General features: G+C 32.6%; 1 protein-coding gene across 2 annotated transcripts in view; it reads left to right on the top strand.

The window, feature by feature from the left end:
• Window positions 1-18,683, top strand: part of LOC147078396 (protein croquemort-like) — a 32,273-nt gene extending 13,590 nt beyond the window's left edge. Inside the window, exons 1-8 of one of the 2 annotated variants that reach the window (XM_085959203.1) lie at window positions 2,817-2,917; window positions 5,975-6,157; window positions 7,823-7,948; window positions 11,396-11,602; window positions 12,203-12,414; window positions 14,097-14,363; window positions 16,892-16,999; window positions 18,246-18,683. In XM_085959203.1, coding sequence (XP_085815329.1) covers window positions 2,897-2,917; window positions 5,975-6,157; window positions 7,823-7,948; window positions 11,396-11,602; window positions 12,203-12,414; window positions 14,097-14,363; window positions 16,892-16,999; window positions 18,246-18,483 — 1,362 coding nt within the window. In that variant the 5' untranslated portion in view covers window positions 2,817-2,896 and the 3' untranslated portion in view covers window positions 18,484-18,683. Of the gene's footprint in view, window positions 1-2,816; window positions 2,918-5,974; window positions 6,158-7,822; window positions 7,949-11,395; window positions 11,603-12,202; window positions 12,415-14,096; window positions 14,364-16,891; window positions 17,000-18,245 lie in introns of those variants that run through there. The other variant, XM_085959193.1, reaches the window with a different exon arrangement.
• Window positions 18,684-22,823: the final 4,140 nt, after the last annotated feature.

The following is a 22,823-nucleotide window of genomic DNA, read 5'->3' as shown; positions in this document are numbered from 1 at the left end:
GCATTCAGCTAGAATGCTCTAAGAATGCTTGTTTGTTTGATCTAAACGCATGCTAGAGCGAGAGTACAGTTGCGTTGAACATTCTTTCGTGTTTGGTCGCCCTTGCTGGTGGAGCGGTTTCATCAAAGTGTTCTTCGCTCATTGCCAAACATACCTATACGATTACTAAATAGATTATGTTCTATATTTTAGCTCTTTCAGTTTAAACTTATTTTGTGGACTATGATCTAGGATCACTAGACGTTTACACCAGGCCGATCATGGACAGAATGCTCTGGCTCTCGCTTTACGTTCCTGTTCGTTTGGTCTAAATCAGTGTTTCCCAACGTGGGGCAATTTGAATGTTTTGGGGGGCAATGTGCAAATCATTAATATTTGGTACATTTTTTTTGTTAAAAAATGCATTTTTGAAAATATTTTTTTGATATTGCAACCATGACTTTCCGAGAAAATTACTGTCGCCATTTCCATCATAATATTTAGTTGAATGCGGCGCTTTAGCGATGTAAATGATCACAAACTGTGGAGATTTAACATTAAAATTGACCAAATTAGTACATCACATAAAAACTCTTTGCAGCTCACATCAAACACAAGGAGCGCACTGATTTTCTTCCGAGTTGTACATCTAATATAATATACATAGGTAGGTAATTATTTACGAAAGTTAAATGATTTTTTTTTTATTTGAAGCAAATTTGTTAATTAACTATGAAATTTTGATAGGGGGCGGGGGGGGGCATGGAGATTTTTGAAGCGTTGAAGTGGAGCATGGCACAAATAAGGTTGGGAAACACTGCTAAATTCACCTTGACAGTTTGTCAAACTATGTTATATATTATGTATAAACAGACAATTTTTGTCGGAATAATATTTTGAAAAAAAGGTGCAGGTCCCCACTCATTTCCTCCCACTACAACACCATTGATCGGTATTAACTTTGTTTTACGGCTGGTGTCTTATGCCCCAAGCTTAAACATATGTCTTAAGTACAAATTTGAATGTCTTGTTGTTGTAGTATTGGATTTCTTGCTGTGACTGCGCGTGATATTGAGGGATTATGTGAAATCTGTATTGTAATGACAAGAAACACCTACGTTCCTATGTTTTCAAGTTTAGATAATAATATGTATGTTCACAGGTTTTTTATTTTATTTAAATAAAATAGCACTAATTTTATTTATTGAATACAGTGATTCAGAGTATAAAGTGAGGGTAATCAGTATTCTGCTCAACAATATAGTATTCTATTACGAGAACAGATATGAAATTTTTACGCATGTGTTGATTTATCACTATAACTAACACATCCAAATGGTGTTTGAGTCACTATGATGTGCCTAACTGCAAGACTATGCAACTGAAATAATTTTTTTGTCGATCCTGACATTTTTGTGAAGGCCTCCCCATAGCTCTTCTCTCTTGAGTGAACTTGGTGAGTTCGCCTGTGGTCTGAGCGACTTGTTCGTCCCGTTGCCATTTCATTGGCTTGGCGATCATCACATCGCGTACCCTTATATATTTTTTTTGTGATCTTTCCACGTTATGGACTTTTCCATGTCACGTATGACGTATCTTAACTATGCCGAGAACGCTCGCAGAACCAAACTGGCAAATAGCGTAGTTGTGTCTAAAGCGTAAAGTGCTCATCAAATGCGCGGCTACCAGTGTTTAATGATAACTTTTTATAAATCTAAAATAGTTGTATAAAAAACAATCATTCGAATCAGAAAAGAAAATAAATAAGCAATATTTTGGCTGCCTTCTTAGTATTTCATGGACTTCCTATTGCAAAATACCAAAATCAAATTCAAATAAGTTTTCAGCACAATAAAATACACGTGTAGAAAATAATTGATTAAATCACACATTTCATACATTTTGGTATTTTTTAGGCTTACAATTGAAATTCAAATTAGTATTCAGCACCATAAAATACATTTTCTCTAGGAGACAATTTTCTCTGTCATTTCTGAATCTAGGGGCTCCTTGGTAAATTTTGTATGTATGCCTATTTATCATGCTTTTATGTAAAAGTGCACAATATATAAAATACCATTAAAGCAATTTTTAGTGAAGCGTGGTATAATGAAAATTAAGTTATGTAATATCATATTATTATAATGTTTCAGTTATATCAAGATTGTTCCACAACACGCATTTTTGCAATTTTTAGTATGACCATCATTGAATACCCTTTATTGATTAAAAAATATCCAAAGTAACATTCGATTACTACAACTGATTTTTATCAATTTTATTATTACTAATAATTATTGATGTTGTTTTCATATCTAAGCAATACATATTATGTTTGATTTTCATCTGATAATATTGTTGTATCTATACTAGCTGGATTTAATCCGATCCCAATGAAATATCCTCATTTTGCATTTTTAATTTAAATCATATTATTACATCATCAAACTGAACATTTTAGTCGCCTTACATTGTAATTAAATTTAATAACTAAGTTACAACCATTTCTCATATGACGATTAATCATCACTGTATTGTATTATCAAAGTCACATACCTATATTGTGAAAAATAAACAAATAAAACCATAGTTGTGGCTGAAACCTCTTAGCATAAATTGACCTGTGATGGTTTCCATTTGTTTGGTTAGCGGGAAAAGAATTCAAACTAACATGAAGATAGGCACAGATGGAAATTAGTATTGCATTTATGCATCAACCTTCTCACTCACACTATTGTTTTTTCATCACAATAATATGTTTTTTATTTGTTTGTTTCTTACATTATTTCAAGTTGTATATTATTATTCCGAAGGCCTTGAAAATATTTGTATTACCATGATGTAATATTCTATTAGCGAATTATTGAAGATTCTCAGTAATAGTGTTTTGCTGTATTATTTTTGCATATATTTATATATGCATATTATTTACCATCAGGTTTGCATTTCATATTATATTTCTTATAATGGATTTTATATGATTATGAGTCACTTACATGATTAATCTCAATAGGTAAGTATGTAATTTGATTTGTTGAAGTACACATTTTATAAAAAAAGCTTGTGTCATGAGTTTGCAATGCAAAGGTCAAAAATAGTTTATTTTTATTGAAAAATGTGTCATCTCAGAAGATTTGTAATCTATAGGGCAGAAGCAATGTCTGCTCTTGATATTGGAACCATTTACAATAAATTATGATAAGAGAAATGACACATATTTCATAATAATCATGCTACATTATTATAATACTGCTCAGTCATAATTTATATGTTACATATTCAATACATTTCTAAAATAATACCTATCTTTTATTTATATGACTCGATTGATCTGTTTGATTGTCTTAATTATTTTATGTAAGTGATGTAATAAATTAAATTAAAATATCAATGCCTTTACAGTACACTCTCAGTAATCCGCTACTCGATTATCGGACAACTACTATAATCCGCCGTTATTTTTACTAGTTGAAAGCAAAAAGTCAAGCTCTATAATTCGCCGGTATTCGATTGTCTAATTCAGTAGTCCGCCGCGTATACAACGCAGATGAGACGGGTTTTTTTGGAAACTTCTTCGTAAAACGTATGTTTATCGCGAAGAAAGTAATGTACCAGGGAGGAATATGCCCAAGGACCGCATCACAATTATACCATGCTAATAAATATTATTCTAAAATATTAAAATCTTAATCTGTATCAAATTTCTGGTCACATATAATTTGTCTCTACTGTAAAATTGACATTGTGGACTGACAATAGTTTGCGTCTCGCATACAGATATTCTCTGGTAATACTATTAGTTTAGTTTTTCCACTGTGAATAGGATGTAGAAATTCATCATAACAGTTAATATCCCTTTATCTAGGAATGTAAACAATTTATGGTTTTTTTTCATGTTCACAGTTAGGCGGTGTATTCATAGCATAGTATTCAAGGTTGAATCTCTTCAACAGTTATATTGGATATAACTGGTTAGGTACCTACTTTGTCGGTTTTTGCTACTTATATTATGTGTGAAAGTTATCTTTTCAAATCCATACATGCTACAGATAAACAATACCCATAATCTTGTGTTAATGTGCCGAATATCACTGTATAACAAACAGTATTATAATAATTCTACAGAGTGGTTTATTGGTTGGTAGCAAGGCCTGAACAAAAATGAACCATAAGTGCGAGTGAGTAAGCATTCGGCATTAAATATATTTTGTAAGCGTAGCCGGTAAATATGGATTTGACTGATTACATTCATTTAAAAACTGCAAGCACGTGTTTAATGTTTTTGTGTTAAATATAAAGTTAGTGGTAATTATTTTTAGTTATTTCAGTAGAACATAATATGGTTAACTATGTTGTGTTTAAATTTGGTCACCATACTGAGAAGCATCACGATGGTATAACGTTTAATAGTTAAGTTGATAATAATAAAATCGACGTTCTACTGTGCGTTATACGCATGAAACACGGCTTCATTTTGCCGAGCAATAGGCGCTCTCTATATATCAGTACTCTGAGGTTGGTAGCCATTTTGGCTGATATACCATCGCTAATACCAATGGCGAAGAGTGGAAGCAGGCTATGGAGATCCGACATAATAATAGTGCACACTAAACATTGTTTACTAATACAAATTGAAGATTGTATTGGTTAGTTTTTAAAATTCAATTAAACCTTGCCTAGACCTAATAATAATAGATAAAAAATATTCTTCTATTTATAAAATATCTAAAATTATGTATGATTTAATGACAAACCAGATTGTTGAAATTAGACGATCAGCACTTTGTGATCAACACTTTGTTTTGGAATTAACAAAAATACGCAATAAGCACATCACTGCTTTGCTGTAGGTACCTGTAACGTTAATGTGTAAATTTTTAAAGCTTTGACAGACACAAAATGAGCAGTATTTACAATAGACAGAGGAAAAAAAATTGTAGTGTTTTAGAATAGACCTAGGGATTGCAATACCGAATGAACATATCAATACCGGTTTTCGGTATTTATTATTGAATACCGGTATTAATACCAGTATTCGTTAAAACATAAAAAACAGTATTTATCAGTAAATATAGCTATTAAACTCTCATTATTTTATAGCAAAAGCCTACCTACATTTTTATTTATTATCTTGACAATTAAAAATATGTATTGAACATAATATTGTAGAATTGGTTATTTTCACAAATAATTTCAATATATTGATGATTTTAACTAAAGCCCTCAAAAAGGCTTGTTCATTAAGTGCAAATAAGTGCGGCTGCAGGAAAAGTTTCTTCAATTCAACGCTTGTACACTCATCAATAATTATATTATATAATGATTGAAAATTTGTCACGGTTGTTTTCTATTTCTAAATAATATTATGTTAATTTATCCCGATAATTTTATAAATGGGTATATTTGATGGATTTTGTATTGTTATTATTTCACCTCTGTTGCATTCAGTTAATATATTTTCATTTTAGCAGCACATTACTTATACACTTAATTTAAAAGGCAATACAGTACAAACTAATGGAAAAATAACATTAAATTCATTTTCAAGAACATAAACGAGTGTGGTTTCTTAATACCGAAAATTCCGGTCTTTTGGATTTTTAAAACCGGTATTTCGGTATTAATAAAAACTGGAATATCAGTTTTGTAATATCGGTATTGCAATCCCTAAATAGACCATGTTAGACCTTATGATTACCCTATTACCAACATGGTTTCAAATTGTACTTTTCTTCGCAAGATTTTACAAATTCTCTGGCACAACTCGCAGAACCTACGTTCTACAGAACTGTACTAGGACGTGTACTAATTAATTTTTTTATTCAAAAAAATTATTTAGGTTTTTAACTCGGTTGAAGTATCTGGGCAATTAATTTCTCATGTGCACTCTTTTGAAATTATAGCAAATTTTAGACGGGACACCGCTTATAACCTGTTTTCTTATCTAGGTTGTTTTTCAGGTCAATATGTATAATATATTTTTTTATTTTTTCAGAAATTAGTGTTGACCACTTCATCGGAGAGTTATGAAATCTGGAAAGACACGCCGATTCCTATGTACCTCGATCTCTATTTATTTCACTTAACAAACAAAGATGAATTGATGGCGAATCCCACAACAGTGAAGCCTAACTTCATAGAGCGCGGACCATACGTATTCCGTGAATACCATCTGAAGGTTAGTGTTGTTTTTTTAAAGACTTATCTTACCATCATAAAATATTTGGATTAAACATTTTTATCTTATCTCTAACAAAGGTATGCCTGTACCCAATATTGATGGGTCAATTTTTTCAATCTACGCATTTGCACATTGATAACAAATTGATCAAATCTCTTATCTATCTTGCTAAATAATTCTGATTAATTATTTTACAGATTTTTGAAAAGTTAATAACTGTATATTATGTTTAATGTCAGTGATTCCCAACTTTTTTTGTCTGGCGGAACGGAACCCTTGCAACATTGTAAAATCTAAATAGGAAAATTACAAAATTTAATCGAAATGCCACCTATGTATGTACTATAATTAACCAACAGGTATATAGTGCCGGAATATTATGTAACATGGAATCTGCTCAAAAAAGCTGTTTTATTATATTAGTCACATTCCTCCCTTATTGCATGGGAATTTTTAATGTATTAATTATTAGGTAGGTAACTAGGGACTGCAATACCAGTATTTCAAAACCGGTATCCCAGTATTTTTCGATACCAAAATACTGGTTTTAAAATTCAGAAGAAATGCAAGTGGGAAAAAAACGTAAACATAAAAGATTAAATATTTATTCCATTTATTGCATACACCAGTGTTTCTCAACTTTTTTACACCTGTGGACCACTGAACATAGGAGAAACATTTAAAAATATTATTTTTATAATACGATCTGTGTTTTCCGGCATTGCTCGGGTTGATAAAAAGGTAATAAATGAAAGGTATTTGTAAAATTTTCGAAACAAAAAAAAAAACATTAAAACAGACATCGAACATATTATACAAAAAAATATAATATAAAAATTCTATTGGTAATTAAAATAATCAGAAGAATTATTAGTAAATAGATATATTATAATAATAGAAATTCTGGAATTTTGAGAAATAATTTAAAAAATTTAATGTAAAATCTGTTGCTGCTTCTTTGCTATAATTTTTGTGGAGAGACGAAGCGCTGCATTCACATCCATTCGGTTTCTGTTTGGTTTTTATGATTGACATGGCCGAAAGAATCTTCTCATATGAATATGTAATCGAAAATGAGGTCACTATTTTTATGGCTTTGTAACTAAGAGATGGATATTCATCCTCCAGTGAAAGTGGATCATACAGTGAGTGGACAACATTTTTGGATGAGAAATAGCATAGATATTTGCATGCCAAAAATTCACAGACCACCAGTTGAGAAACACTCGCTATACCTCGGATACACAAATTATATTAACATACTTCCATTTATTATCAAAAACTAAACATAAACTAAACAAAACTAAACAATAAGTGTGTGAATGCTTATACTTATCTATAATGTTACCGCGCTAAACTTTGACAGAAGCTAAATGAGCAGTGTGTAGTAGGCATTGATCTTCAGTAATGACTTTATTTTTTATATTCCAATGATTATTTATCATATCACACAAATATAAATTTATTACAAAAAAATTAAGATTTACGAAATCATATTATAGCATGTATTTCTTTCAAATAATTATTAACGCTGTCTTACAAATCATTTCCATGTTCTGGGCTAGTAGCTTGAGATTTAGGTAACACTATTGACATTACTCAGTGATTATTAAAAGGTGCAATGATCTCTCGTCTTAATGAATTCATTTATTTCAATTTAAGGTGAACGAATCCTGGCATGACAATGGAACAATTGCATTTATGCAAAGGCGCACTTGGTTTTTTGAAGAAGAAATGTCCAACGGCAGCCTGTCTGATAATATCACCAACATAAATGTTGTAGCCACCGTAAGTCAACAAACTAATTGTAGTATAGTTTTTTTAGATGCATGTAATTTTTTTTTTTTTACTACTTCCGATCCTGAGAAGATCATATTATGGAGCTCTACAGAGCGGAGGATGTATTAACAGATTTTTGTTTTTACAAGAAATGGATGTTGGCCACTTGCTCAACCTATCAGGTCCATACTCTTGACTCCCAAACACGTTGAAAAACAACATGTGAATTTTTCAGACCTGAGATTCGAATTCGGGACCTACGACATTATACGCATTATATATTATTTCAACCACTTTGTAGTCACTACAAATAAAATGATTCATTTATTGTCATACTTAAGGCCATTAGTTTCAAAGTCAGTAATCTCCAATTTAACTTTTTTTATATTTTCTTTGATTCTTATTTTGTAAGTACTTTTCCATTGTATATGATTTCAAATTTGGCTTTGTTTTTTGGTTAAATGGAATTAAATCGGAGGTTGATTGCAAAGTTGTTTATATTTATCAGCTACCATTTTTTATATTTTAAAAGTAACTTTAAATATGGTCTTTTACTTATTTTAATGATATTAAGTAGTGATACCGAGAAGAATGAATGGACTCACATGTATACTGGCAGGATTCCTCATAAGCATTAATTCGATTGGGAGTGTGGACATCACGGGATATAATTTTTTTAAAACACATCTTTGATTTGACAGGTTCTCCGCGGAGACATTTAATTACATTAAATTGTACAAGTTAGGAATACAAGGGTTCAGCATGACAGATAAAGTAACGTTTAATCGACAGGGGTTACGCAAAGCATGTCGGTGGCCAGCAGGCCCGCGGCGTCCAACTAGACAACACTTCACTTTGCATTCTTTTTCACATGGACGTGTTTACACATTATTTAATTTCGCGGGCACTTTGTTATTTATTACAATATTTATTGATAATTAAAAATTGATTTTTGCAATTGGCTAGAAGCACGGTTGATTATGCGATTTACGCGGGTGACGCCGCCCGCCGGCGTAACACTTATTTTTTTGTTATCACTTCATCGTAGGCAGATTTGAACTGTCCACAAAACTATTTTGCAAAGGGGGCTTCACCCCTCGCGCCGCGGGGTGGGAGGGGGTTACTTGACAAACATTCGAACGAATTACGGTAATTTTTTACTTCGGAGTGAGCGACCATCGATGCCCTTGGTTGCAGGCAGGTACTTCCCTTTGTAACCGTGGGTACCGGAGATTCGCCTCGTTGTTTTGAAAGATAATGTTTGTAATATTGTTCGTAAGGTAGGGCTGTGCAACCTTTTAGTTGGGGAGGTGTTTCGATATTGATGTTAAATTGTTGATTTGGAATTTGAAACGTCATCGCGCCATAGTCTTTTTTTTGTCTGGTAACAGTAGTTACATTTAATTTCACTATTCACTTTCTATAAGTGTATAGGTACCTTCTAATATGTTACGAAAATCAAAATATTCTGTTTGCAGTCCTAAATGTGCTTGACGGTTTACTGCTATTAACTCAAAATGCCAGAATATGGAGGTATGTAACTGACTTTAAAACTAACATCCTTGCTTGGTAATGTTTTCCGAAGTAAATGAAACATTTCATCACTCTATCTTGTCATCATCATCATCGACCGGAGTTAATCCACCTCTGGATGAAGGCCTCTCCAAACTCCGTCCATACAGTCCCTATTTTTCACTACCATGTACATTCGCCAATCTTTATGAGTTTGTCGATCCTCCGGCTTTTAGGGCGACTCTGTGACTGTTTAATGCCTCTTGGGTACTACTGTATGACTGCATTTGTCCAACAGTCATCCATTCGCCGAACAACATATTCCACCCAATGCTGCCGTTTCATTATTATTGCGACCTCTACCACATCGAGTACTCTTGTTTGGCTTCTTATTAATTGGTTTCTTTAGTGGTCCCGCGTCATGCCCAACATGAATTTTTCCATGCCATGTTGTGTTACTTAATTTTTTTAATTTTTCTAACATTAGAGGTCCATGTTTCACATGCATGCAGGAACACCATTAGCACAGATCGGTTGAGTACTTCATGTTTTAGATCAAGAGTTCCCAACCTGTCGATTGCGAAACAAAATTTTGTCGATCCCAACTGCAATTGTGAATTTTGAAAATAATAATGATTTCCACATAATAAATTTACAATCATGAATGAAAAAAATAATACCTCGGTCCGTAGGACAAATTGGTTTTGCTAGATAAAAATAATGTTCAAAGTCTAATTCAAACCATTGTAACAATTTTTCCAATGGATGTGGGGAATTTTGAATTATAGTGAATTGAATCGCAAAATGATGTTATGTTGACACAATTATTGAAATCTTCTAATATATGGAAAGTACTGAATCCAGAAAAATACTCATATTTAAAGGATGTCCATCATCGAATTTTATCATGTTTTGGAAGTAGGTACATAATGTTTATGTGAATCTCCATTTTCTCATATGAAATTTAACACCTATATTTGAATTATTCTATACTATATTCTTTCTCGCTTTCCAATATATTGTATAAAAAATACGAAAATATTAAAATTATTATGTTTTTGCAGGTTTTTAACGACATTTTGCCTTTTAAAATGAATATTTTTAACTTTGAAGAACTAAAAAAAGCAACAACAAAAATTCTTATAAGATTCTTATGAGAAGTCGATCGTCATGAAAATTAACATAAAAAGTAGCTCCCAACCTCAAAAAGGTTGGGTACCCTTGCTTTAGATACAATTCAGGGGTCGTAATGCGCTCAATGTCAGTTTGGTTTTTATCTTTTACAATACTCTTATATTGATTTATTCATTTGATTTTTTTTTTACATTTTAGGTAGGTACATATTGTAAAATGAAATTCTACTAAATAAATGCTATTTCAATTAATAAATTGGAAACCATTACAGAGCAGTCATACATTCTCTTTGATGTATTATATTGTATTTTAATATTCAGGTCACTGCATTCCTTATCACTTAGTACTTGTTTTTGCAAAGCTAATTGATTATTCGGTGAATGCAAATTTTATTGCTAGTGAAGTGAACATAAAATTTAATTTTCTAATAATATTGTCTTTAGTAAACGATTTCAATCTAAAAATATGACTATTGTATGCGTAAAACTGTTGATAAATTTGGTTGTTTACATTTTTGTTAACGACATAAAAATATTGATAATTACATATTTATCATTAATCAACCAGTCTTCAATTCTAAATTAGTGTCTACTATTGTATTGCATTTAAAACTCAGCGGAATCATATAGAGAGCGAAAAAAAATTTTTTTTCAATCTTCGCACAGCACCCGATTTAAAGAAGGCCTGTACCACAAAGCTGACCTCTTATTTTAACTCATTTTGTTTCTGTTTAACTTTGGATTTGGCCACATTTGAAATTCGCTTTATTATTATTTGCTGGATTCCACAAATTATTTTTCTTTATTGCAGACAATGGGATATTTTGTGCGAAACAAATCACCTATCATGCGCCTCGCTGTGGAAGCCCTTTTACACCTTTACGCCAAAGACCCTATCATCACAAAAACCGCGCGGGAGCTGCTGTTCGAAGGCTACACTGACAAACTAATGGAGGTTCTTAATCTTCTACCGGTTGAGGGAATGAAAATTCCGAAAAAATTTGGATGGTTTTATGGTGTAAGTATCTGTTATGTCTATATTATGTAAAATTTAAATTTAATAGAAGAAATTGAAGGATTGCCTCTATTATGTATTATGTGACGCATTTTGTGGTTATTGTTGACATTTGCATTCACATTTTTTTTCGCTATTCTTATATTTTGCTATTGAAATCGTTAAATTTTCACGACACCGAAGAATACTTCCAAATGAATCTATATCACTTTTTCAAAGTTCTTAAATTTACATATTTTGTTAAACATAATAATTCTTTTCTAGGGTTGGAATTTAAACAAAAACTAAACACTGAAAGAGAGCCAATATTAAATATACATAATTTTGAATACTTTAAAAACATACTTGTTAGAAAAATATTTTTGACAAAATTTTATATTTGTACCGGGCAGGACTCGAACCTACATCCATCGGATTCCGGCCAATGTGCTTTCGAGACTACATAACTTAGAGCTGATTTATATTTTCAATTCACAAATTTTGTTAAAGTTGTTAATTGCGGCAATCAATCTCTCATGTGCGCTCCCTTTAAAGAATGTGTGCATAAGGCTTAGACGATATGCTGGCACTGAATTTTTGAAACTGGTTTTATTTCTATTACAGCGCAATGAAACAGATAATTATGACGGTGTCCTCTCAATGTACACCGGGACAACTGACGTTAATAAGCTGGGCGACATGGATCTTTGGAACTACAACGAGAAGGTTGACTTTTACGACGGGGAGTGCGGGTTGGTCAACGGAGGAACTGGAGAACTGTTCCCCCCACAAACCAACCCTGATACTGTTAAAGTATTTGCAACTGATGTTTGCTCGTAAGTTAATCTATACATGTTTTGCATTTTGTGCACCTTAATTTTTTAAATAAATCTGTACTGGCTTTATCAGTGTCTATGGGTCGATATTAACTAACTCATCGACACCATATATCAAAGCATCTCAAATTGTGGCCGCAATATATTGTCACTGGCCCACAATAAATTTCAAACATCTACGTTTACATTAACATATTATAGTTATAAATATATTATAATATGATATATTATAGACTATAAGACACTTCAGTGTGTTGTGAAATTTTTATGACCTGGTCCAGTGGGTCTATTCTATACTTATCGACCGCTAAAGTGATAAAATGATAGATATTATCAAACTTAGGGTAGGTTTGTATAAAAATATTAGTACTTATTGCAACAATTACAACCAGCGTATTGTAATTGTTGCAATAAGTGTTATATTTTAACAGCAGTAAGAGAGGTGCTGTTAAAATGTAGCGCTTATTGCAACAATTACAATCAACGTATTGTAATTGTTACAATATGTGCTAATTCAATAATCAAACCTACCCTAAGTTTGATAATATTTATCACTTTATCACTTTAGCGGTCGATAAATACAGAATAGACCCACAAGTGTGTGATGACACAAAGAATATTAGAAAGCAATGCCTTATAGGCAGTATCCGTACATAACACAAACAAAACAAAACAGTAATTCTCAATATTATGTATATTCGATCAGAACCATCTAAGATAGCTTATCTGATTGTGTACCTTCTTCTTCTTTCTTAACAGGGTGGAGGTTTGTATTAACAGGTTTTTGTTTTTACGAGAAATGGATGTCAGCCACTTGCTCAACCTATTAGGTCCATACTTTGACTCCAAATACATATTGAAAAACAATATGTGTATTTGCCAGACCCAGGATTCGAACCTGGCACCCACGACATTATAAGCCAACGCTTAAGCTGCTCATTCTCAAATTATTCATTTAAGTTTTAAAAACTCCCTCTCCAGTATAACGATTTAACATTTGCAGTTTGGATGTTTAGTTTTTTTTTTGTTGACCATGTTCGATCCCAATAAAATCATATGGGCTTCCACAGAGTGGAGATTTGTATTAACAGATTTGTTTTTACAAGAAATGGATGTTAGCCATTTGCCCAACCGATTAGGTCCAAGGATTAGGGTCATTAGCTTTAGTTATAGCTAATTAGATCGTTCTCAGCATGGCATAGCCCAAAACAGGTATCAACATTAATATTGTAGAATTAACAAAAATATTTGTTTCAAAACCATTGTAATCATGTAAACGTCAGCTGAATTAATACAGTTAAACCCAGTTCATTCGAAATTCATGGAACAGAAAATCGAAAAAAATGTATGGCTATAAAACAGTAAAATTTGGAAAATTGTTCGAAATCGCTGTGAATAGATTTTTTCAATTTTTACGAAAATTTTGATTTACAGCAAATTTCGAATTAACCGTGTTCGTATTAACGTTTACTGTAGTGGATATTTATATTCGTATTGGCTTTTGGCAAACTGGACACATATACTGCACTGTAAATGTGCATAAATCATATCTGTTGAACGCAATAGCAAAATTGTGACGCAATGATTTTAACTCTATTCGAAAAATTATCTATACCTACTTATTTAAAAAAGTTCCTGTTATGAATAGGTGAACTATATTATTTTTTTTGTTTTATTTTCAGAACCGTAACATTGACAAAGAATGCTACTGTAGAAATAGAAGGTGTAAGTGGCACACTGTTCACGGGGGGTGCTTCCGTGTTTGACAACGGCTGGAATTACGCTGACGAATCATGCTTCTGCCCGCCGGCGACAAAATGTCAACCGGCAGGAGCACGGAATGTGTCACAGTGCCGTCAAGGAGCCCCCGCCTTTGTCTCTTTTCCTCACTTCTACCTAGCTGACCCGTACTACCGTTCCGTGATCGATGGCATACCAGAACCTGACGCGTATGTCATTCTTAATTTTCATATTTCATATATCATGAGATTCTTCAGCGTATTATCTACGAATTTGTGGAAAATAAAATAATTGCTCTGACTTGTAGGGAGAAAGTTACAGTAAAACCTCGTTAGTAGAACACTGATAATTCGAAATTCCCCGTAATTCGAAATTTTCGCAAAAAAAAATCCCTTGAACATTATTTTCATATAAAACCATACCTTTAATTCGAAATGATTTCAGAGTCCTGGCATATAAAAATATTCATTAAATCGTAATAAAGTACACTATTTCATTAGCCAGTCATTGAAATATGTGATAGACCTTTCTTAAAACATCAAAAATTACTTATTTTATGAAGGTAATAAAAATAATCCTGACATTTTATGACCCATTGACACACACAGCGGTATGTCATCAGAGGCACATTTGCACTCCACTCACAGGAAAAACGATAACTTGCATGTTTCAGGGCTGTAGGTATTTAATTGTTGATTGTTTATTGGAATTTCACATAGTTTTACTAGAGAACCAATGCCAAACAATTGTTTTGACAAATCGGAAACATACAAAATACTTCATATTTACCAGGTAGTTACCTAGTAGCTAGAATAATTCTAGCGATTTGGTAACTTCAATTTTTGGATTAATACTTTGGACGCGGAAGACGCACACGGTGCGTAATCACCAGGCGGCCGATCAATGTAATTAATGTGCATTTTAAAGGGGGCAATTAAAATCTCATTATCTATTCAGCAGCGAATGCGTTAATGACACATGGTATTTGCACAGATTTTGATTTGAAAGAATTGTATCGGAAATTTAGTAGGCACATCTATCATCGGAAACGAAATAAATGAAAATCAAAATTTTAATATTTTCCCCCCATACATTTCATATTTCGTAATTCGAATTGTTTTTCAATTTTCGGTCCCATGGAATTTGTATTAACGAGGTTTTACTGTGTTGGTGTCTGATTACAAAATACCACAATTAAATATTAGTGTTAAATGATCAAAATCAGGTGCGAGTTTTTAAACATTAGTGATAGGGGTTATTTACAAACACTTCAACTATTCATAATTTGTTTGTTATATTTTTTATTGTGATCCTTGACTTAATAGGTAGGTGATAAAGTTTTTATCTACTTTATTGTATTAATTTATTATATAAATGTTGTCAGTGTGTATTTACCTTTTGGTGAGTGCACATAGTGCCTGAAGATGCCGAAAGGCGAAACCCGGGTCACAAAAAACAACTCAAATGGAATAATACAAAATTTAAATCCATTAGAATTTTAATTAAAATTCCATCAGGTACCTTCGGTTGATAGTATTAATGTTAATAAATATTCCAATTTCAAATCATGTTACCACAAACAACCGAGCAATAATATTTCTCCATTTACAGTATAGGCTAAAGTTTAGCAATATGGGTTAATATCAAAGAATTTGGACTATAAATAGGAGCCTAATATGTGTTATTTCTGTCGTGATATTTGAAATTATCTAGGAAACATCTTAAGCATAGTTAAGTTGGTAAACTCCACAAATATTAACATCGCTCAGTTGCCATTCCAATTTTCTTATTCACTTACTTGAGTGCTGTTATGAACGATTTTACACAAATCTTATAGGATTCTTAAATAACTAAATAATAATGAAGAAGTGTAGGCTGATAATCTATTCATCGCAACTGTTTTTTTACATGTCCTGCAATTTGGCAAATAAATGGCATAGCAGTAGTGTGAAGTTCTATCTAATGGAAAGCCATTTGTAGCTAACTTAATCAGTAGACCAGAGGTCTTTTTCTTCTTCCTAAATTTCATATATTTAGGCTCCATCTCTATTAAGTTTTTTTCAACATCTTTGGTAAATATCAAATTGAATATACTTCCATATCTCCAAAGTGTATTTTTAAATAGTACCTACACCATGGCCCCCACAAGGGGGGGGCTGACAGGGTTCTAGCCTGGGGGTCCTGACTTAGGAGGGGCCCGGCGTTTTGGGTCGACCAGTTGAGTGAGATAAACATGCACCACAAATTTGTTCTAACAGTAAAAAAAGTTTCCTGCGGCGCTATTTCACGCGTGAATTTAAATTTTATAATCATTTCTATCCTGTATCCTGACTAATAAAAATAACTATTTATCCAATATGGCGAAAGGTCGCATGTTATTTTGCTATAACAAAAAGGGGTTACTATCAGTGCTTCATAATTTGATGCCGAATGCCGACAAATCAAGTGGATTTATTTTATAATACCAAGAATTGCTAAAAAATCACGGAATACTCTTTATTTTACACGGTTCCACAAAATACCATTTGGGAAACACTACTGTAGATCATTATCCTGCCCTGAACCTTCCGCCAAACATCGTGGCCTGGGGGCCCGCTTCAGGATGTGGGGACCATGGCTTGCACTGAAATGATCATCTACATCTATAATATTTATAAGAAAAAAGTCTCTACCATAATTAAAATGTAAATTAATACAATTTGACAACATTTTTAAACATTTTTGCATTCTCTTACAGGGAGAATGATGAGTTCAGAATGGTTTTACAACTGGATACGGGTATTCCATTGGCAGTGAGAGCAATGCTGCAGATAAGCATTCTCGTCCAGCATATTGATGAAATTCCGTAAGTTGTTTTTCTAAAGGTTATACTAAAATTTATTATTATTTAGTATCAAAAACAAAATATTGTTATATGTATCGCATCGCTATCAAATCAAAAATAAAAGCAATGTAATTTTACATGTGGATTATTAATCCATATTCTCACAAAATTTATGTTCACATGTAGTGAATTTGAAACCATATAAATAAAATGCCTTTAGTGTAACGTAACTACATAATATACATTAATTTTATACAAAATCAATTACCTGACGTCCATGTACGATGGCATATTATTCAAACATCGAGACACCGATTAAAAATTAATTTTAATATTGAATATGCAACATAGTATGTATTTTCCAGTTTACTATGTAGTAATAATTGGTAAAGAAAACGACCTTCGATCAACCTGAGGTCGTGACACATGGGTTAGCATCAGTGGCGAATGGTAACTTTTTGAAACAGGTAAGCTGTCGAGAAAGCACACTTGTCAGGTATACTCACGGCAAATAAGAAGATAATCCGATGTCACTACTGATGAATAGTACACACTGACAACGACGTACTAAATCGATGACAGTTTAAAAGCTCACTGACAATATTAAATTGAGCGATGAGTTTGGATTATGTATTTTCCTAAACATTTATAAACGTAACATACATAATTTCATCCATAAGATTAGACATTTTAAAATACTCAACTGACATAACTGAACTATGACGATGACTGAACTAACTGATAAATAAAAATCACGAGATGAAATTATTATTTATTTTTTAAATGTGATTGAATCTCATGGAAATATTTTTTTTAAATTATCTTATTATTAATATTATTTTGACAAAGCTGCAGTCATCGACAAGAAATATATGCGCAACGACTTTAGGCTGTATCTCTGGCGCTACGATTTCCTTTACATCGCACCAGATAAAGTTGATGTCAAATAACTCCCGGCCATACAAAATATACGCCGAAATCCTTTAGGATGAATCGATGATTTTAGTTAATAGAGAACAGATGGCGCTTGTCACTTTTTTTTTAATTATTCTAAATTCTAACGATAGATTATTAATATAATAGTTAGATATTCTGACGATAGATGCTTTCCGCACATTTCTTATTTATTAAATTAAATACTGCTTGAAGAGCTATTTTTCATAGAAGGTAGGCTTTAAATAATTACCTAGTATGGAGTCTCCGCCACTGGTCAGCATCCCATATTGCTTTGGGTTTACCATTGATTCTGTATTTTTTTTTGTTTCAGATTTTTTAATAGTCTACCTGACCAAGTGTTCATGCCTACACTATGGTTCAGACAGAGAGTTATGATAACCGAAGAATACGCTTCGTTGGCCAAATTCGCATTAAGAGTTCCTTATATTGCAAATATTGTGTTTTATGTATTAATAGCCGTGGGTGCTTTAATAATTCTTATAGGACTTTTCATTGTGTTTAAATACCCCCTGAGAAGATCTGAATCCAGCGAGATACTTACAGGATGATACTAAACATTGTGATAGCTATAATTCCAAAAAATAGTTATAAGTTATTTTATTGTATGTTTTTTATACTTCGCATTTGAAATTTTATGTACATATTTTTTCTACGAGTACCTACTCTCTTTATATGAAGAAAATAAGACTCAATACTCATTGTTTAATGCAATATTAATTATAAATAAATTGTTTTGTAAGATAATAACATTGCCCCTTTTCTTCCTACCTGACTTATCCATAAAAATAATGTGTGTATAACTTAATATTACTGACAGCCATTTTTTAGGGAATGGGACGATTGGCCTCCGGAAAATTGGACGCCGCACTGTCGTAGACACGTGTAGACGAGGTATTTTAATCAGTTTCTATCTACTACTTAGTATTTTGAATTCATTTTGCTCTTAACATAATGTATTCTTTATCGCGGATTGAGAATTACCATGCCTAAGGCTTTATATAAAATAAAAAAAACTCTTTTTTCGTTGGAACTTAAACATATGCACGATTAAATCATTGTTTACGTCTTCATATTTACATTCTTACCAACTATTAAATCATGATATAATCATTGAAGTATAAATAATAATATTGAATATTTTTTTTTAAAGTACCTATAAGTACCTAACGTCTATTTATTTTCGAATTCCGTGGCGGCCAGTTGTCCGGTGCCAAATCGTCCTAGACCCAATTTTTACTAGGTGGACACTTGTAGGCCAGCTATTTTTGGAATAAAATAAATCCTTTAAAAAATATGAAATAGGCACAGAATAATAAATATTTTGTGAAAACAACTTACCAAATCAACATGTTTCTCTAGTTTATCGTGAAAAAACTAAAATGATAATGTTTTTTTTAAACCATGTCCGATCCTTATAAGATCATATGGGCCTCCACGGGTGGAGGTTTGTATTAACGGCCCACATGCTCAGCGTAGGTCAAAATGGAGCTTTTATGGTATATTCAGAGCATAACCCTGGACATTCCTTAAACATTTTATATAATTTTGAAGCCTTATTATCCTTTATATTTATTTTAAACATTTGATGACTGCATAAAGTATTTTTTTTACATAAAATAGTATTCTTTTAAACCTCTTGCTCTAATGTTTTAGAATATAGTCATATTTCGGTACATGAATGTGCAGTGGTGTTAAGATTTTTTACGTTTATTAATTTTTAAACGCATTTATAAAACCATTAGTATAATTTATGACGAGATAATTTTAGTAAAATATTCACGATAAAAAATTATATTGATAATCTCTATGATCCCAAATTTGACAAGAATTAGGCATTTTGTTATTCAAAAAATCGGCAAGATTAACACATTTGAAGATAATTCTAAAGATACTAATTATAAGCTATGTCTTTGACCATTCAAGTGTGATAAACACGAATAATGATTGCTTTATAATAATTATTGACCTAAGAATAAGGTAGTATTTTTTTGAAATACGCCATTTCTATTGGCATTTCCCAGTGGTTAAGCTACAACATACTGCCGTAGCCATAAATTGACAAACGATAAATTAAGTAGGGAGTAAGATCATGGTAACGCGCGTGTTTGAACATGTACTGTATTTTTTTTTTCGGTTAGGTTTTTTGTTTCCTGTTTCCTGTTTTAATTTTTGCCATATTATTATTTTGTACATATGCACCATAATCCGCCGTTTTCACTAATTGGACACTTGTCCAGTTTTTGGGGTGGCAGATTACTGAGAGAGTACTGTATCACTATTTGACCCATAGTAAAAAAATTGGCTACTCGCTGAGAGATAGTGGTATACGATTGTAATGAAAAAAAGTAGAAATAACTATTTATTCAGAAGTTATGACGTTTACAAGAACGCACTCGTCCAAGGCCTGACGCGACGAATTAACTCGGCTCTGGCAGTGATCAGGTTCATCTAATTAATTGACCCCTCTTCAGGAATATATAATACAGGAATAATAGATAACAGTAAGTTGTATTTTATGTTTTTCGACAAATTATATTAGCTTTAAGAATTGTAATAGAAGGTAGAGAAAGCGAGTCGCAAATATAGGCTTCCTTATTAATAGGAATAAGATCAATTTAATGGTTATTGATTGGGCTAACTTTCTACCCGCAGCGAGTATACTCCAAAATCTAGAAACAGTGAACGAGTTTGTACATTAAATTTGGGTTCGACCATTAGTGGAAAAGGTGGATGTGAACGCGCACAAAGATTGTGATAAATGCGATGACACGTCTTACCACTATATGAATGGAGGAATTTCAATTGCCATGAAAATGATGCTTTTATGCAAACATTAGTGTTCTCCGTATTTTTGTACGGTGTCAAGTCATAGACCCTGAGGGCAAGAAAGCAGAAGGTAATTGTTGTAGTGTGAGCGCTGAATGCTTCGTATTTTTTGGATAGAGCATAGATAGGACAGACCAGTCAACCATCCAGAGACTCCAGTTAAAGGAATGGCTCTCGACAATATGTCTCAGACGCATTTTGCCGTTTTTCGGACATATTATTCGGTGCGAACCGGATTAACCAAGGGATACTGGTGATTTTGGGTAGTAACACTCCCCAATAGAGCCGCATTACGATCAGCTATCTCAAGACAAAACTGCACGGCCAAAAAGGGATGTTAATCAAGTAGTATAATTTAAATTTTTGTTTTACTTAGTGGGCTTATTTGTTTGGTATAGATCCAAGACTGTAGTGGTAGGTATGTTGAAGAGAAGAAAAACACTGTTTAGGTTATGAAGATATAGAATAGTCTTAGTTATATTTATTTTTCGGCACAATTATTATTTTGTCTCGTATAAAAAAGTTCAATAGTTAGTTAAATATCCCTTATAAATTACGTATATTTAGTTCGAGCAGTACTTAATTTAAATTTAGTTATTGTTTAGTTAGATGTTTACAAAATTACTCTTTCTTGGTACACTTATCTACCCGTCACTCTTTATATTTTTTTTTCTTTTTAATTATTGTCGAGCAAGGTCTGTTCTGTTTTTCAAAAGGACGCTAACTAACTTGCCACAGGGTTTTCCTTTTAAAATTCTTCCGAACCACGCCGACTCATGAAAGAACTCCCGTGATTGGCCAAATCCGATCGGATGATCTTTCGATCTGGCGAATCATGAGGACGACTTCAGCGCCGGCGCATGACGAATTTTAGGATTACGTTACCCGCGGCAAAAATTACGATAATTATACACTCTATAATAATAATTATACTTTTAATAATAATTTCTTTTCTACATACATTTCTATTACGCAACACGATCCGTTGATCTCTTACATACTTCATCAGATTCTAGGTACATGTTTATAATTAATTTCCTTATTAAAACTTATACCTAAACATTTTATTTATTACACTAATACCTATTTTATATAAAACAAATTTATGTCTAAACTATCGATTACATACATCATCTTTCATACTTTATTATTACCTTCAGATGTTTTATTGTTCAGCATGTTACTTTCAAATACCGGACGAAGGACTTTACCTAAGAATAAAACAAGCAGTTGAGCAAGGAATAAGATTGGGTGTTTTATTAAGCCGTTTCTAGAGGTTAGGGTTACGTTTCGGCTTATAATTACTAAGCGATTATTTCACACCGGGATAAGCCCGCCTGTAACAGGGATGTGTCAGTAGCCTCCAAGGAAGACGAAGCAGAGGAATAGTGTCAGTGCGTTGGGGCGACCAAGTGAAAGAGCTTATTGGGGGCAATCTTCACTCTGTGTTGAGGGAAGCAGAGGACCGAGAGGGATGGAGAGTCTTATTATAATCGAACCTGACATTAAAATTTAGTTAAGTCCTAAAACGAAATAAGCTTCAAAGCCTTACTGGCTTTTCCATTTCTATGTTATTAATCTGTTTTGTGTTATCAGGCCATACTACCTAACCCGGTAAGATTGGTAATATGTGTAGATGTCTGGATCATTCAGGTATGGTCTCTTGTCCGAGACAACCAGAATAACGTTAATGTAGCCTAGTGAAATTAACTTATTTCAATATTGTAAACATTACGTTGCCCGTCTTCACCTGTAACATAAAAACCGTTGTCCAAGTTTGTTTATTGGACTTGACTCGAACCATAATAATGGGCATAAATAATTTTGGTCAAATAAAAATTACATACCATGTACACCTGCATCATAAAAATTAATAAATAATAACACATAAAGGGAGCTACTCAGCTGACAGTTAACTTCAAAGGATTTATTAAAAGTGCTTTCTCATTTTGGAAAAGGAATGAACATCTATTTCAAATTGATCGTGATGAAGAATACATTTCTTGTATGTAATGGAAATATAAATACCAGGGAATACCAATTTAATGGGAACTGAAATACT

The sequence above is a fragment of the Rhyacophila brunnea genome, unplaced genomic scaffold (genome assembly GCF_057557595.1).
Source record: "Rhyacophila brunnea isolate RB1 unplaced genomic scaffold, BYU_Rbru_1.0 scaffold_11, whole genome shotgun sequence".
Lineage (NCBI taxonomy): Eukaryota > Metazoa > Arthropoda > Insecta > Trichoptera > Rhyacophilidae > Rhyacophila > Rhyacophila brunnea.
The sequence above is the reverse complement of the archived record's forward strand: the minus strand, read 5'-3'. Positions and strand labels throughout refer to the sequence as shown.